The 15,035-nt window shown below is 41.9% G+C and overlaps 1 protein-coding gene across 6 annotated transcripts in view; it reads left to right on the plus strand.

The window, feature by feature from the left end:
• The window catches only part of GPHN (gephyrin), a 907,672-nt gene that overhangs the window by 525,186 nt on the left and 367,451 nt on the right, over positions 1–15,035 (plus strand). For all 6 annotated transcript variants that reach the window (XM_030213888.1, XM_030213889.1, XM_030213891.1 and 3 more), the window contains one exon: positions 9,080–9,146. In XM_030213888.1, the coding sequence (XP_030069748.1) occupies positions 9,080–9,146 (67 nt within the window). The remainder of the gene's footprint in view (positions 1–9,079; positions 9,147–15,035) is intronic.

Raw genomic sequence — 15,035 nt, forward strand, 5'->3', positions numbered from 1 at the left:
GTTGTTGTTATTAACAGCCAGTCTGGCAAAACAGTAGTTTTTCACATACTTTTTACATTTGAATCTGATCCTTAGTAACTTGCAGAATAGCCATGAGATTAAAGTTGTAAGTCTGAGTTGTAGTTATAAACATTTATATCCTTTGTTATACCAGACAGCCCACATCAGCTGTGATACAAATACACACAGGAAAAACTCCAGGCCAGCAATATTGCTATAAATCAGTCACTGTATTATCCAGTGAAACATCTTTCAGTTTAACATCACTTTTCAAAGGTATTTGTTTTTTCAGACCTAAGGTTTACAGTTGCTTGCTATAAATCTAAATGTTATTGCTTGCAGAAATCCTCATACATCAGAATCATTATAAAGCAACACCTATTCCCAAAGGCAAATTGGGGACCAGTAGTAAATCCACCCTACCCTTAGCAGTGTCATAATTATTTGAAGGTTGTCTAAAGATTTTCACAGCTGGCTGTTGCCTTTAACATCTTGCTGTGAAGTTACCCAGTGAACCCTTAGACAGTCCTTGACAAATTTTCATTGTTACTATGATTCAGGAGTGAGCCCAAAAATTAAGAATCAGTGGCTGAGCCGCCCTCCCTCTCTAACTCTCGTCCTCCCTCTGTCTCCATCAAATTGAGGTGTATTGGGAGAAAGAGAGGAGATTTCCTGTGAGATCTACTGTAATTCCTTAAGGGTTTGATTTACTAAGGCTTGTTTCCAATTCCTTTAGTGGCCTTTAATGCAGCAGTGCAGGCTACTGGCAAAAATACATAGTCAGCAGCCCCTCACCCCCACCCCATTATCATCGGTCTTTCTCCCCCCCCCCCCCCCCCCACACACCCCAAACCAGTTGTCAGCCTGTCTCTTTATTTATTTAATTTATTGACTTGTCATTTGATATATAAATAGATAAGTATTGCCATACTGGGAAAGACCAAAGATCCATCAAGCCCAGCATCCTGTTTCCAAAAGTGGCCAATCCAGGTCACAAATTCCTGGCAAGATCCCAAAAAAGTACAAAACATTTTATGCTGCTTATCCCAGAAATAAGCAGTGGATTTTCCCCAAGTCCATTTTAATAATGGTCTGTGGACTTTTCCTTTAGGAAGCCATCCAAACCTTTTTTTTAAACCCTGCTAAGCTAACTGCCTTTACCACATTCTCTGGGAATGAATTCCAGAGTTTAATTACACGTTAAGTGAAGAAACATTTTCTCTGATTTGTTTTAAATTTACTACTTTGTAGCTTCATCGCATGCCCCCTAGTCCTAGTATTTTTGGAAAGAATAAACAGACGCTTCGCGTCTACCCGTTCCACTCCACTCATTATTTTATAGACCTCTATCATATCTCCCCTCAGCCGTCTTTTCTCCAGGCTGAAGACCCCTAGCCGCTTTAGCCTTTCCTCATAGGGAAGTCATCCTATCCCCTTTATCATTTTCGTCACACTTCTCTGCACCTTTTCTAATTCCACCAGAATTGAACACAATGCTTCTCTTCACAATAATCAGAGTTTACAAAGTTAAACAATATCAATATCAAATTACAATTTGCAGAACATCTAAATACCTTAGACATAATGGATTCTATAAGAAGGTGAATACATGGCAGTATACTAGTCATTGAAAAGATAAGAGTGAGGGATGGGAGATTAAGTCTGTCCAGTTTCTGGCATCCGTGGTCCATCTCCCACCCCTCACTGTTATCCTTTTGTGTTTCCTCGTGGGAACTTAGAGTTCTCCGCGACAGCGGATTCTCTTGGACAGTATACCAGTCATTTACACATGTGAGTGGATACTTACATACATAAAAGACCTCATAGAATACCAACTAGCAGAAAAATACACACCATGCTTTCATGATGCTTACTTTGTTGGTGGGGGTGCACATGGGTGCAGATCAGATGTAAATTATGGTGGCCTGTCATTTACGTACATAAGTGCTAACATCTAGGTGTGACCATTTTCATCAGGAATAGGGCTGGTATAAGTGGTTTCACATAGATGTACACGGTTTCTCTGCCACATGCTAGTACTTTTAAAAGAAAAGTAGGTGCCTACTTTTCTTGGTAGAACATGCGCTGTAACCAGCACTTCTAGTAGTCACCCTGTTATAGAATTACCCTCAATATTCATAGCAGGTAAAGGAAGGAAGGGGAGACTATGAATCAAGAAACATTTTTAAAAAATACTATAGTTGAGTTAAAAGCCTGAGAAAGATTGTTCAAACAGGCAAGTCTTGAATTTTAGAAAGGAGTGTTCACCCCACAAGCAGTCAGGTAAAGAATTCCATAAGGAGGAGGCCAGGCATGTAGTGAGAAATCAAATCTTAGTGTCATTGGAGAAGTGTAGCTAAAAGATTGGCTTGGGATGATCTTACTGAACAATACTGGGTTGTACAGGAGAAGAAGGAGATCCAGGTAGAGCATAATAACCAAGGGGAGCGTACAGTGTTAAGGCTTAGTATTTTAAATTTAATCCTATAGCAATTTGCAGCCAGTGCTGCTGCACCAGCAGAGGTGTCCCATGTTCTGAGTAGAGATCTGCATGGGAACGGGGTTCAAAGGAATCCCGCTGAAGCCACGGAGTTTCCACGGGGATAGAAGCAGTTCTGCGGGGTTCCCTTGGGAACGGAAGCAGTTCCTGTGGGGATAGAAGCAGTACCTGTGGAAATGTAAGCTGCAACTGCACCAGCCACTCACCTACTGAGTACCAAGTTCTTTGAGTGCTGTCTCCTCCTCCTCCTCCTCCTCCTCCTTGCTTTAACAGCACAGATGTGGAAAGGCTTCCATTAAGGAAGTGATAGAGACACAAATGGTGACAGAATTTAAAAAGGCATGGGATGAACACAAAGGATCTTTAATTAGAAAATGGAAGTTATAAAAAAAACAAAATTTAAATGGCTGCATGTATGTGGAAGTGTCGAATAACGCTTAGATGGTGACTCCGGCTGTGATGAACTAGGGCCAGTACTACTACTACTACTACTATTTAGCATTTCTATAGCGCTACAAGGCGTACGCAGCGCTGCACAAACATAGAAGAAAGACAGTCCCTGCTCAAAGAGCTTACAATCTAATAGACAAAAAATAAATAAAGTAAGCAAATCAAATCAATTAATGTGAACAGGAAGGAAGAGAGGAGGGTAGGTGGAGGCGAGTGGTTACAAGTGGTTACGAGTCAAAAGCAATGTTAAAGAGGTGGGCTTTCAGTCTAGATTTAAAGGTGGCCAAGGATGGGGCAAGACGTAGGGGCTCAGGAAGTTTATTCCAGGCGTAGTTTGCAGCGAGAAGGCGCGAAGTCTGGAGTTGGCAGTAGTGGAGAAGGGAACAGATAAGAAGGATTTATCCATGGAGCGGAGTGCACGGGAAGGGGTGTAGGGAAGGACGAGTGTGGAGAGATACTGGGGAGCAGTACCAGGCAGACTTGTATGGTCTTTGTCTCATATATGGCAATCTGGTTTAGGATGAGCTGGAAAGAGCTTAGACAGCAACTTCAGTGGTTTGAACTTGAGGACGGTGCTGAATAGACTTTTACAGTCTGTGTCCTGCAAATGAGAAGACAAATAGGCTGGAGTGGGCTTAAATGGCAACTCCAGCAGTTGGAACATAAGGATAGGGTGGCAGACTTCTGTGGTCTGTGTCCCAGAAATGCCAAAGAAAAACCATAATCAAGTATATAATATCACATTCATTATTGATTTAATCATGAATTGATAATGAGTGTGACTACTGGGCAGACTGGATGGACTGTTCAGGTCTTTATCTGCTGTCACTTACTATGTTACTATTAATCCTCTTTGCTCCCGGGCTGATGCGCAGACCTCAGCTCTGACACAGGCATGAGTATCAGATGACCTGACCTACTGGCACATGCATGTGGCAACCTCTCAGTACACAGTGCCAGTGAATCAGAGACAAGTCTTGCATGTGCGCACCAGTGTTCCAGCTTCCGTTCCTTCCTTGCCTGCAGTGCTTCAGCTCGAACCCAGAGAGAGACTGAGAGAGCCAACTGTAATTTTTTTTTTATGTACCATTAAATTCTTGCATACAACCTTATAATACTGGGCTATACCCTACTTGCTAACTGAACCAACAATACTACCAGTATAAATCTCTCTGCCAGTTAATTCATTTTTAGAAAATACCTTTATTATTTATTTGCTTACAAAACCTAATACCTTAACATATCATTCCTTCATACACACTCATGCACACTCACTTACAAATGTACTCTCATACACATTTCACAAGAAAACCTTAATGGAGCAAACCCACTAATGGGACAAAATCTCTCCCATATTTGGCCCTCGCGTGTATGCTTTGAAACTGTTGATGTACTGTAACCATGGGTCACAATTGCCTAATCACTTTCTCTACAGCCAAACTGTTTTGCGTATAAGGTAAAATGCAAGTAAGCCTGCGTGATTTAAACTGCGTGTTGGAGCCAGACAGCCATTCCCTATGGGCGTTAAATGCCCGTTTGGCCGCCTTGTGAATCACCCTAGGCGGATACCCCCGCTGCCTGAACTGTTTGATCATCTCCTGAGCCTGATCTTGATATGTACTGCGTGCTGAGCATAACCTACGAATACGTAAAAACTGCCCAGTTGGTATGCTGTTTTTAAGCCGAGTAGGGTGATGACTCCGATAATGTAACACCGCATTGCGGTCTGTTGCTTTCCGGAATGCCTGTGTAACAAATGTTTTCTGATGCACCCTGATATTCACATCTAAAAAATTCACTGACCCACCACCTATTTGATGTTCAAACTTAATATTAACATCCTGTGCATTCAGGTATTCCAAGAACTGTTGTAATTGATGTACATCACCCCGCCATATCATCAGTACATCATCAATATACCTTAGCCAACCTATAACTTGATCAAAAAATGGAGAACTATACACCCATCTTTCCTCATATTGGGCCATATAAAGGCATGCCACCGTGGGGGCTACGGTTGCCCCCATGGCAAACACCCTTTACTTGTAAATAATATTTCTCCCCAAATTTGAAAAAGTTGTGTGAAATCACCATACGAGCCATACTGTTCAACAAAGCTACTTTTTGATGTGATAACTGCAATGAATTCAATAGTCGATCCAGCATTAGTACCGCATCATTTTGTGGTATATTGGTATATAGTGATACCACATCCAACGTAACCAATATAACCTCCTCTCCCAGCAAACATTCGTAACTGTCCAACAACTCAAGAAGATGGCTAGAATCTCTAACATATGACCGTATCGTTTGAAGACACGGCCGCACATGAAAATCCAAAAACTGAGAAAGGGGTTCAAATAACGCTGTGTAGAGTCTGGGGTATATCGGATGACTGTAAGAGTTTCAAGCACATCGCATGAGTGGAAGTGGATTGACCACAGGAGTGGAGAACTCTAAGAGCAAATGTTTGCATTTTCGTTTGGAATTCCTGGGAGCCAGCACATATGAAAAGGATTGGATTTTGTGTAGTGCTGTGGCTATGATGGGAGTTTAAAGCAACAAGCACACCCTAGGGGGTAGTGCTGCACTAAAATTAGATGAACTTCTTGAACTTGCAGTGCAGTGCTGTGACCAGTATGGAAGATTAAAGCAACAGGCACACCCCGTGGGGGTAGTGCAGCACTAGCATCAGAGGAACTTTTTGAACAAATATCCTGCTGAGGTTACTGGGCATTTTGAACAGTTAGGATATAACATGTACTGTATTAGTGGGTTTGCTCCATTAAGGTTTTCTTGTGAAATGTGTATGAGAGTACATTTGTAAGTGAGTGTGCATGAGTGTGTATGAAGGAATGATATGTTAAGGTATTAGGTTTTGTAAGCAAATAAATAATAAAGGTATTTTCTAAAAATGAATTAACTGGCAGAGAGATTTATACTATTAAATTCTTGCAGGGATGGATAAGTTTCCAGTGGAGATGACTAAGATTCCAACAGGGACAGGCAGGGATGGATAAGATTTCTGTCCCCATGCAACTTTCTGGTTCTGAGTTTCTGGCTTTATATAACACTAGTAAAAGAGGCCCATTTCTGAGCAAATGAAACGGGCGCTAGCAAGGTTTTCGTCGGCAAAACCCCCCCTGCCAACCCCTTCGTTGTTGTACATTGCTCCGCCCTCAACGTCATGACGTTTGACGTGACGGCAGGGCCCGTAGCGATTTCTCCCCCCGCCTCCCTGCCTCCCTCCCTGCCAACCCCTTGGTTGTTCTGCCATTGCTCCGCCCTCGAGGGCGGGGCCCATAGCGATTTCCCACCCCCTCCCCGCCTCCCTGCCTCCCTCCCTGCCAACCCCTTCATTGTTCTGCCATGGCTCCGCCCTCCAGGGCGGGGCCCGGAGCGATTTTGGTGGCTTCACCACCACGAACCTTCAAACCTTTTTGAAGGAAGTCAGGGCTTGGCTTCACTGACGTCACTGTCTTCAGAACGTTGAGGGTGAGTTTTATATATATAGATTTTTCTGCCTTATTTCGCAAAAGTTGAAGATAAACACCACCAGCAGGGAGTTGTAATATAATCTGGTAATAATAAGGGCATATATATATTAAAGATTTTAATGTAGTAATATCTACTGATGTCCAAAAGGAACAAATTTGCTTTAAAGAAAGGAATCTTTTCTTCCCCAGCGCTGAAATTTGGGGCACAAAGTTCAATTACAGTCCCTTCGCTCCTTAGACCCATGCCTAATCTTTGTTTTCAGCATTTAACGATTTTAATCTTGGGTGTATGTGCTGTAGATTTGTATGTTTCTTTCCTATCATTAATGGAATTCTTTTCTGTTCCTGATTTTATGTTATTTTAGGCTGTTGTAACCCGCCTTGACCTGCATGCTTAGAAAGGACGGTATAACAAATTTTAATAAACACATACAATAGGATCTCTAGTGAAAGTATAGTACCTTTTAATGGGAACAAAATTGCCAGAAATAAGAATATAAGAGTTGCCCACTGGGTCAGACCAAGGGTCCATCTGGCTCACTACCCTGTTTCCAACAGAGTCCCAAAAAGCAGCAACATTCCATGAGGCAGATGCTCAAAACCGGACAGTATCCCATAACATGGGAAAAACGCAGAAACATAGTGAAGCAATGCCTAGAAGAAATTGTATGCAAATGATATGTGCACTTAATTGACGCTTGTAAACCGAAAGTAGGAGGAGGAGCATGCTTGGCACATGTGCACAAAGGTTTTGTAGTAAGCGCAACTCTTGTGCACATGTGCAGACAAAACCCGGAAGTGCAAAGCGCACATCGGCTCTGTTCTTCTGTGCCTGTAAATATGAGCTTTTCAAAAATTGTTTGCACTTAAATTTTTGAAGGCTTATATTTAAGTGCAGAACAACAGGCACCAATGTATTTTTTTTCACTTTCGGTTTTGCTCGGACTCACATACAATTGTTTTTTAGTACAGCACTTTAAACTTGCATGTGCTTCCTTCCTCTTCAATTGAGGACAAAATCTGCAGTGTAATGTGCTAAATTGTATGTGTAGAGGCATTCCGAGGAGCAGGGTTGGGGCAGAGTTTGAACTTGCATGCATACTTTATAAAATACACATGTATGCATACAGTAAGAAACTTGTACAAGCCAAAGATCAGGTGTAGATATATATATTATCATGTACTTTCAGTGGGATAATTTTCAAAGTGAGCATATACACATTTGTTCCTCAGTGTCCTGTTATAAAATTACCCTCAGGCCACCTAATGTTTGCAGTCAATACGAACATAGGTTATACCAATTTTCAAAGGGAAAGTATGCACATACTTTTCCTGTGAAAATTATCCAACCAAAAATACCCATATATGTTTACACTTGCTATTTAGTACAAACAATTTTGCTGAAAAATTAGACCCAGGCTTTTAAAAATCCAAAAAGATGCACATAAGTCCAAATCTCACCTCACCTCCTCCATGAAGAATGCTTCTGCTAGCCACCAGTGGCATAGCCACAGGTGGGTTTGGGCAGACTTCAGCCCATCATTTTTGCCTCAGGCCCATCCAGCAGTTGGACAAACCTTTCTGTAGTTGGCAGCGGATCCCCAATCCCCACTAGCTATAGAAACTAGACTACTGCTGAGCCTGTTCAGCTCATGCATGAGCACTGAGCATGCTTGTGGTATCAGCGTTAGCGATGACCGTTTAAGCCACTGACAGCTACAGTTTAGGTGATCGGGTGAGCTCCGGAATTCTATAGCTGGTAGGGCTTGGGGATCCCTACAGCTGAGGTATTGCTAATTTTATTTTAGAAGGGAGAGGGGGGTTGGCAGCAGAGAGGGAAGAGGAGTGGGGTGCCTAGTGCCCACCATTGTTCACTGTTGGCCCACCCAAAATTTCAGTTCTATCTATATTGTTACCATTACATTATACCAAGCAGGTGCCAACATAGTTCACTGTAGCTCACAATAAGACAAAAAAAATGATTGAACTATAAGTTCAAATAAAAAGCAAGGAAAAAATTACCAAAAAATCATATAAGAGAAGTATCGGTATACAGGTAAAAATATGCATAAAATGGAATTACATGCATATTCTCCACCAGCATAAATTGTAGGCAGTTTTATAAGAAGCCATTTACTTGCATAGAACATTGGTTTATGCATGTAAATGGCTTAGAAATTATTTTCCTTAATGCATGTTGAACACATGGGAGTATGGCCTTCCTTTCCTTATGTCAGAGCAGAGAAATATGTTCATTCCAGCAGCCACCTAACATTAAAAAAAAAAACAATAAAAGATAATTTAGAATTTTTGACCCTGAGACTTGTAATGACTGCAGGGCCAAGGTTAGCATCTTCTGTGTTGTAACAATGAAAAGACAAGACAATTCAAAGTAATGAAAACTTTCTGCTCAAAAGATTAGTTGTTTTTCCTGCCATATGCCCCCAGTGATTCCTAATAATTTTGTCCAAACAGAACAAAATGTTTCTTTCATTTATGTTATTGTATAGGATAGAGGCCAGATTTCATTATTTCAACTACCGTTGGTCATTGTGTTCTACTTGTTTGATTTGGAAATGATTACAGAATGCAAGCTTGTTTGTATTCAACTCGTCTTATTTCTCTTTCACAGGCCTGTCTGTGGGATCCGAGGGAAGACACTTATTATTAATCTACCGGGAAGCAAGAAAGGGTCACAGGTAAGAATTGAGGAAGACACCTAAATAATGATAAGTACAGCTTAGCTAGTTGTGTGTTATTGGGTCTCCTTTGTGTGGTGACTTGTTGAATTATATGTTATTCTGAACAGAATATTTTTGCTTGGATATAATTGATAAACCTAATGAATGTAACATTTATGAAGCTGCCATCTTTTTAAAATCTAGGCTTTATTGCTACATTTTAGCTGTTTAAAAATGAAAAAGCAAATCCATAGATTAACTACACAGGTCAAAAATTGAAAAGCACCCTCTATCTAAATAAGTACTATTGACCGAGATATACAGAGTCACTGTTAGTGCAGGCAGGCGTGTAGACTGAACCGGTGTTATCCCAGAACTTATCTGAATTGTGGCGATATTCAGTCTGCTATATGGATAATTTAGGCCAGATGGAAGGCAGTCTGATACTCTTCATCTTTCTCTTATTTGGTAGGAAGTTTTTCATATTATAGTACACATCAGACACACACAGCATGCAATGCTGTTCTCAAAGGTGAGCACAAAAAGACATTACTAACCTGTTTGCCATGTGGACTGGATGACCTCCCATATGCAAAACAATATACACTTCATAGTGAAGGCTTGAGCCACCAGACAGCTGAGCCTCTACATGCTGTATTACATGCATCTGGAGTGATACCATCTGTATACCCTGGCAGGGAGGAGCATCAGTATTGGATCACCTGGCTGTCACTGTATATGGCAACAAGATACAACTGTGTGTCATTGTTTCCTACGTGCAGCCAATGCTCCATGCTCTGTTGGTGAAGAGCCAGGGTGCAGCCATGACCTGCCAGATTGCCAGCCTACTGAAACCTACAGGGAGGATGTAACAGAGCAAGGAGGTAAAGCTACTGAGGAGGAGCATAATGGGTAGCAAGCTCTGCTGGTCCTGTACCGTATAGGACCAATGAAGAGGCTTGCTTTTACAACATCCGTAAAATCCGCCCCTTTCTTTCTGAGCACTCTACCAAAACCCTCATCCACACCCTTGTCACCTCTCGTTTAGACTACTGCAATCTGCTTCTTGCTGGCCTCCCACTTAGTCACCTCTCTCCTCTCCAATCGGTTCAAAACTCTGCTGCCCGTCTCGTCTTCCGCCAGGGTCACTTTACTCGTACTACCCCTCTCCTCAAGTCACTTCACTGGCTCCCTATCCGTTTTTGCATCCTGTTCAAATTTTTTCTATTAACCTATAAATGTACTCACTCTGCTGCTCCCCAGTATCTCTCCACACTCGTCCTTCCCTACACCCCTTCCCGTGCACTCCACTCCTTGGATAAATCCTTCTTATCTGTTCCCTTCTCCACTACTGCCAACTCCAGACTTCGCGCCTTCTGTCTCGCTGCACCCTACGCCTGGAATAAACTTCCTGAGCCCCTACGTCTTGCCCCATCCTTGGCCACCTTTAAATCTAGACTGAAAGCCCACCTCTTTAACATTGCTTTTGACTCGTAACCACTTGTAACCACTCGCCTCCACCTACCCTCCTCTCCTCCTTCCTGTACACATTAATTGATTTGCTTTGCTTACTTTTTTTTTTGTCTATTAGATTGTAAGCTCTTTGAGCAGGGACTGCCTTTCTATGTTTGTGCAGCGCTGCGTATGCCTTGCAGCGCTATAGAAATGCTAAATAGTAGTAGTAGTAGTAGTCATCACATCCCCATCTCCCTATCATGACCATCTGGAACCAGCTAAAGATTCCCCAGCTAGGAGCACAGAACAACTCACTCACTGTAGTGACTGGATTCTGGCACAGAAATGTGAGGCCCAGAGGGATAGGAAGCTGGCTGTTCAAAAGAAATGGCAGATGTAGCAGACAGAGACACTGCTGATTCAGTTGGATTCCCTGTTGCATGGGTTAGCATCAGTGCAGCAAGAGATGAGGGGGCTACAGAGCAATATTGGCTATGGCACCTCTGGGAACATCTGTGCTAATACCACCAGTTTCTACAGCCTTTCTACCACAGTGTCCTGTGAGGTCATCATCCTCTTAGTCATTAGTGCCCACATTGTCAACCACGCTGCACCCTGTCCCTACAGCCTAATTATTCACACCTCTAGCAGCAGCAGCAGCAGCAGCATAACAAGTGCTTTCTCAGGCCATGGAGGCATAAGACTGTATCATTTTCCTCGTTTTCATGGGGCTGCATGATGTGCATAGATGCTGGACAAGGAGTCACTGGACCCTTCTGAGGCCAGTGGCACCTCACCTCACAGCTTTGTATGTCATAGCAGCCAGGTTGCCAAGAGGGGGCAGTAGGGGACAGAAGATGTAGATATAGAACGGGAAAAAATGTTTTTTTTCTTCACATTCATTATAAATAAATATGCACTGTATCACTTGAAATGCCTGTGGATAAGGTCATTTTTTGCTGCCAGTGATATAGCCACCAGAGCCGGATTAAGGCATAGGCAAACTAGGCATGTACTTCAGGCCCAAAGGTTTAGAGGGAAGGGCCCTATCAGATGCGTTGAGTGCTCAGGAGCCTTGGATTGCCAACTGTCTAGATTTTTTAGGACTCTAATTTAATCTGCAGTTTATATACTGCACAAATCCCACAAGAGGTTCAAGGTGGTTTACAATATAAGCTGCACTAAAGCAGGAAGAACAAATTAGGAGAAAACAATAAGAATGTAAAATTTATCGAATAGAAAAGTCTTCCGCTTCTTGCATAACTGCATATAGTTTGATTCTAAATGGACGAAACCTGGTAGAAAACGCCACTCAGCAGTAGCATGTAAAGAAAACATAGAATCAATCTGGTGCTTGAACCTTACTGACTCTCTTGACATGTCCCCAGTGAAGTCAGAACAGTTATTCAACTTTCTGCTGGCCTCCTCAGTTTTCCACCACGGTAAATAATGGAGATCCTTAGGATCCATTGTACTCTTGGTAAGGAATTCTCAGCAAGATGGGACACTCTGGGTCCTCCTTTGGCCCTGCATGGATTTGTGCACTTGAGTCTTTCGGTGCACTCCACTGGCATTTCCACTGAACCTGGCAATGGGAGTCTCATCCTTACTAGGCCCTAGCACTGCAGTCTCTTCCAAACCAGCCTCTGCAGAAATCTTCCTCCTAAGCAGCAGTGGCAATTTTACTTCAAGTGCCCCAGCCTTGATGCAGCCTAGTGTCTCACAACTATTCTCACTAAGGGTAAAGCCTGCATTCCCCTCTCTCTCTACAAGACTTTGCAAACAGCAGCAGCCATGTTTGTATAGGATCAGATAGACTTGGTGGTGGCCCAGCTGACCCTGTCTCACCCCCGACCGGATAGACTTGGTAGTAGCCCAGCTAACCCTTTCTCACCCCTGGTCCCTAGCGACTCATGAGCTTACCCCAGGACAATTGCTATATTCACCCAATTCTGATCAGAGCTGTCCTCACTCTCCTTCAGCAATGCTGCTTGGGTCTCAAATCCAAAGAACTAGCACACACTTTTCCCCTTTAGCCCCAGACACCTTCCTGTCTCACAGTTGCAATATGAACAATTCCCAACCATGGCTCCGAACTGAGTAGCGGTGTGACAGTCCATGCATCAGATCCTCAGGTAGATCAAGAGCTGTGCTGTGAAACATTATGGGCACTCCTCCCAGCCCACTGGATTGCAATTGTCCAGAATTATCCACATCTCTTGAACCTGTGTAAGTAGGTTCTGCACAACAGGTTGCAGACTACGAAATCTCTCTAGGATACTTGGCAATAGCATCCTACTAGAGCTGATATCAGATCAGGCAGGCTAGGGCATTCTCACTCCAAGCACTGAGCTGGCTTCTAGCTAGTGGGTTGCTCACCTACATGTGGCTGAATGTGATCAGCGGTGTGGCACACAGGCGCTTAGGCAGGGTGAGTCTAATGTCACAGCACCTCTGACTGGCTGACATGTTACTACAGGGTACTTACCCCAATCCTCTCAAAAATCCCCACCCAAGATGGCGCCAAAATTTGGCAGGTTTGGGAGGTTTTCCAGCATATCTGGTGACCATTTTCAATCTTTGGGTTCAGATAAATCTTGAGAAAAATCAAACCCAGCTCTGTGTTAAAGGAAAAAAACAAAAACAAAAGGTGCAGCAGGAATCCCTCCAAATCATCAAGCAAACAGTCCATGATCTGGACTAGGTTTTTTTGTTTTTAACAAAATCTCTATTCAGACTCAATTTCAGCAAAACCCAAATGTTTATAACACATCAACAACCTGAATGCATATTACTGTTTTCGAATCTCTTGTGTAATAATAAAACCTTTTCTTAACATTGATATTATGTTCCAATATTCCTGGTGCTCTTCAGCCTTATACTTGTGATTGACTAATTGGAGAAAAAGACCTCAAAAATCCCAGCTTGGCAGCCAGTGTAATATCTTTAATGCCAGCTCCTATCGGATTCCGTTCTTATCACTGGTCACAAAAACCTCCAAGAAAAAGTTTTTTTTTATATAATATTGTTTTTTTGTATATTTGTGCACTTAAAACTTTTCCAAAAAGTAATTAAGCAAAGAGACACTTAGCGACACTTAGCTCTCTTGTGCCCAAGGCCGTTTCACTCTTCAAACAAGCTTCTTCAGGGGGACTAAGTGCTGCAATCATTTTTTTTTATTTTGCATACTTCTACTTGATATTCAACATGGAGCTTACTGACTGCACAATGTCAACTCTTCCCTAGACTCTAGTTTTATACTTTCTTCCAAAACCCAAAAATCTAATTCCATTGAGCTACTTCTCCAAAATAGACAACCCCCTTTCTTAGTTTTGATGTGTACTGCTCTAGAGCAGGGACCCGGAATGTTCCTTTTGTTACTGAATAGAAAAGCATATTGTGGCATCCTGCAACAAGTAGTAAAAGCTGTTTACATAGACTGATCACTTTATCTTGCAGGAGGCATGAAAAAAGAGCATAAAGTTATAATTGTGTCATACATAAGTGGAATCAATGTGATATTCATTATATATGTGTGATCGTTATTCTATTCAGTATACATTTAGTGGTATGATTTTTCTGAGGTTTCTAACTCAAGTTTCCACTAAGTAACAACTCAGTCCTGATGCAGTCAGTCTAATGATAGTGTGGCTTGCTGAATTCATTGCAAGGGCTGCTCAGTGATCTCAAATACTTTCTTTTTTTTTTTCTCTTAACTTGTCTTCTGAGTAGTTCTGTAATTTATATTAAATGCCTTTCAGTTGGTCAATGCCCCCTAAAATGTGTACTAAGTACTTTTCAGCTGCTCAGTGCTCCCTAATTTTACTCCCACAGGTGCCCCTATCTTTAGCTTTTTGCATTAGCTCCTACATATACTGTGACAACAGTTAATCTGAACTCTACTGCTACAGTGATTCTTACTAATTAGTCTGTGGGACCCTGCCTTATAGCTGAGGAAAAGGGAGGTAAATTATAGCAGTAACACTGTTTACTTTGGTTTAATTGCAAGTTTGTACTTGGTTTCACTAAAATCTTGCAAAAATGCTAGTGTTTTATTGTATCCTCATGTCCTAACAATGTATAACACAAGATAGTATGCAAAGCAACTGAGAAGAACCTGCACTACAGTAGTTTAAAAGCTTGTAAGTGGAAAATATTCAAAACATTTATAGATGGATATAATTTTTAAAGCTGTGTGTAAAGCCTATTTTTGAAGCAGAAAGAGTTTTTATAAAATTGCATGAACCCATATGTGCATAAAAAGTAGGCATATGGAAAGAGTGATCTATGCATGGGCATTGCTTGGGACATAATTAGATTGTGAGCCGTTCAGGGACAGAGAAATACCCACTGTATCTGAATGTAACTCACCTTCAGCTACTACTGAAAAAGGTGTGAGCAAAATCTAAATAAATAAATAAATGTGGGTAGAACAGATGCAGAGTTGTAGTG

The sequence above is a fragment of the Microcaecilia unicolor genome, chromosome 9 (assembly GCF_901765095.1).
Source record: "Microcaecilia unicolor chromosome 9, aMicUni1.1, whole genome shotgun sequence".
Lineage (NCBI taxonomy): Eukaryota > Metazoa > Chordata > Amphibia > Gymnophiona > Siphonopidae > Microcaecilia > Microcaecilia unicolor.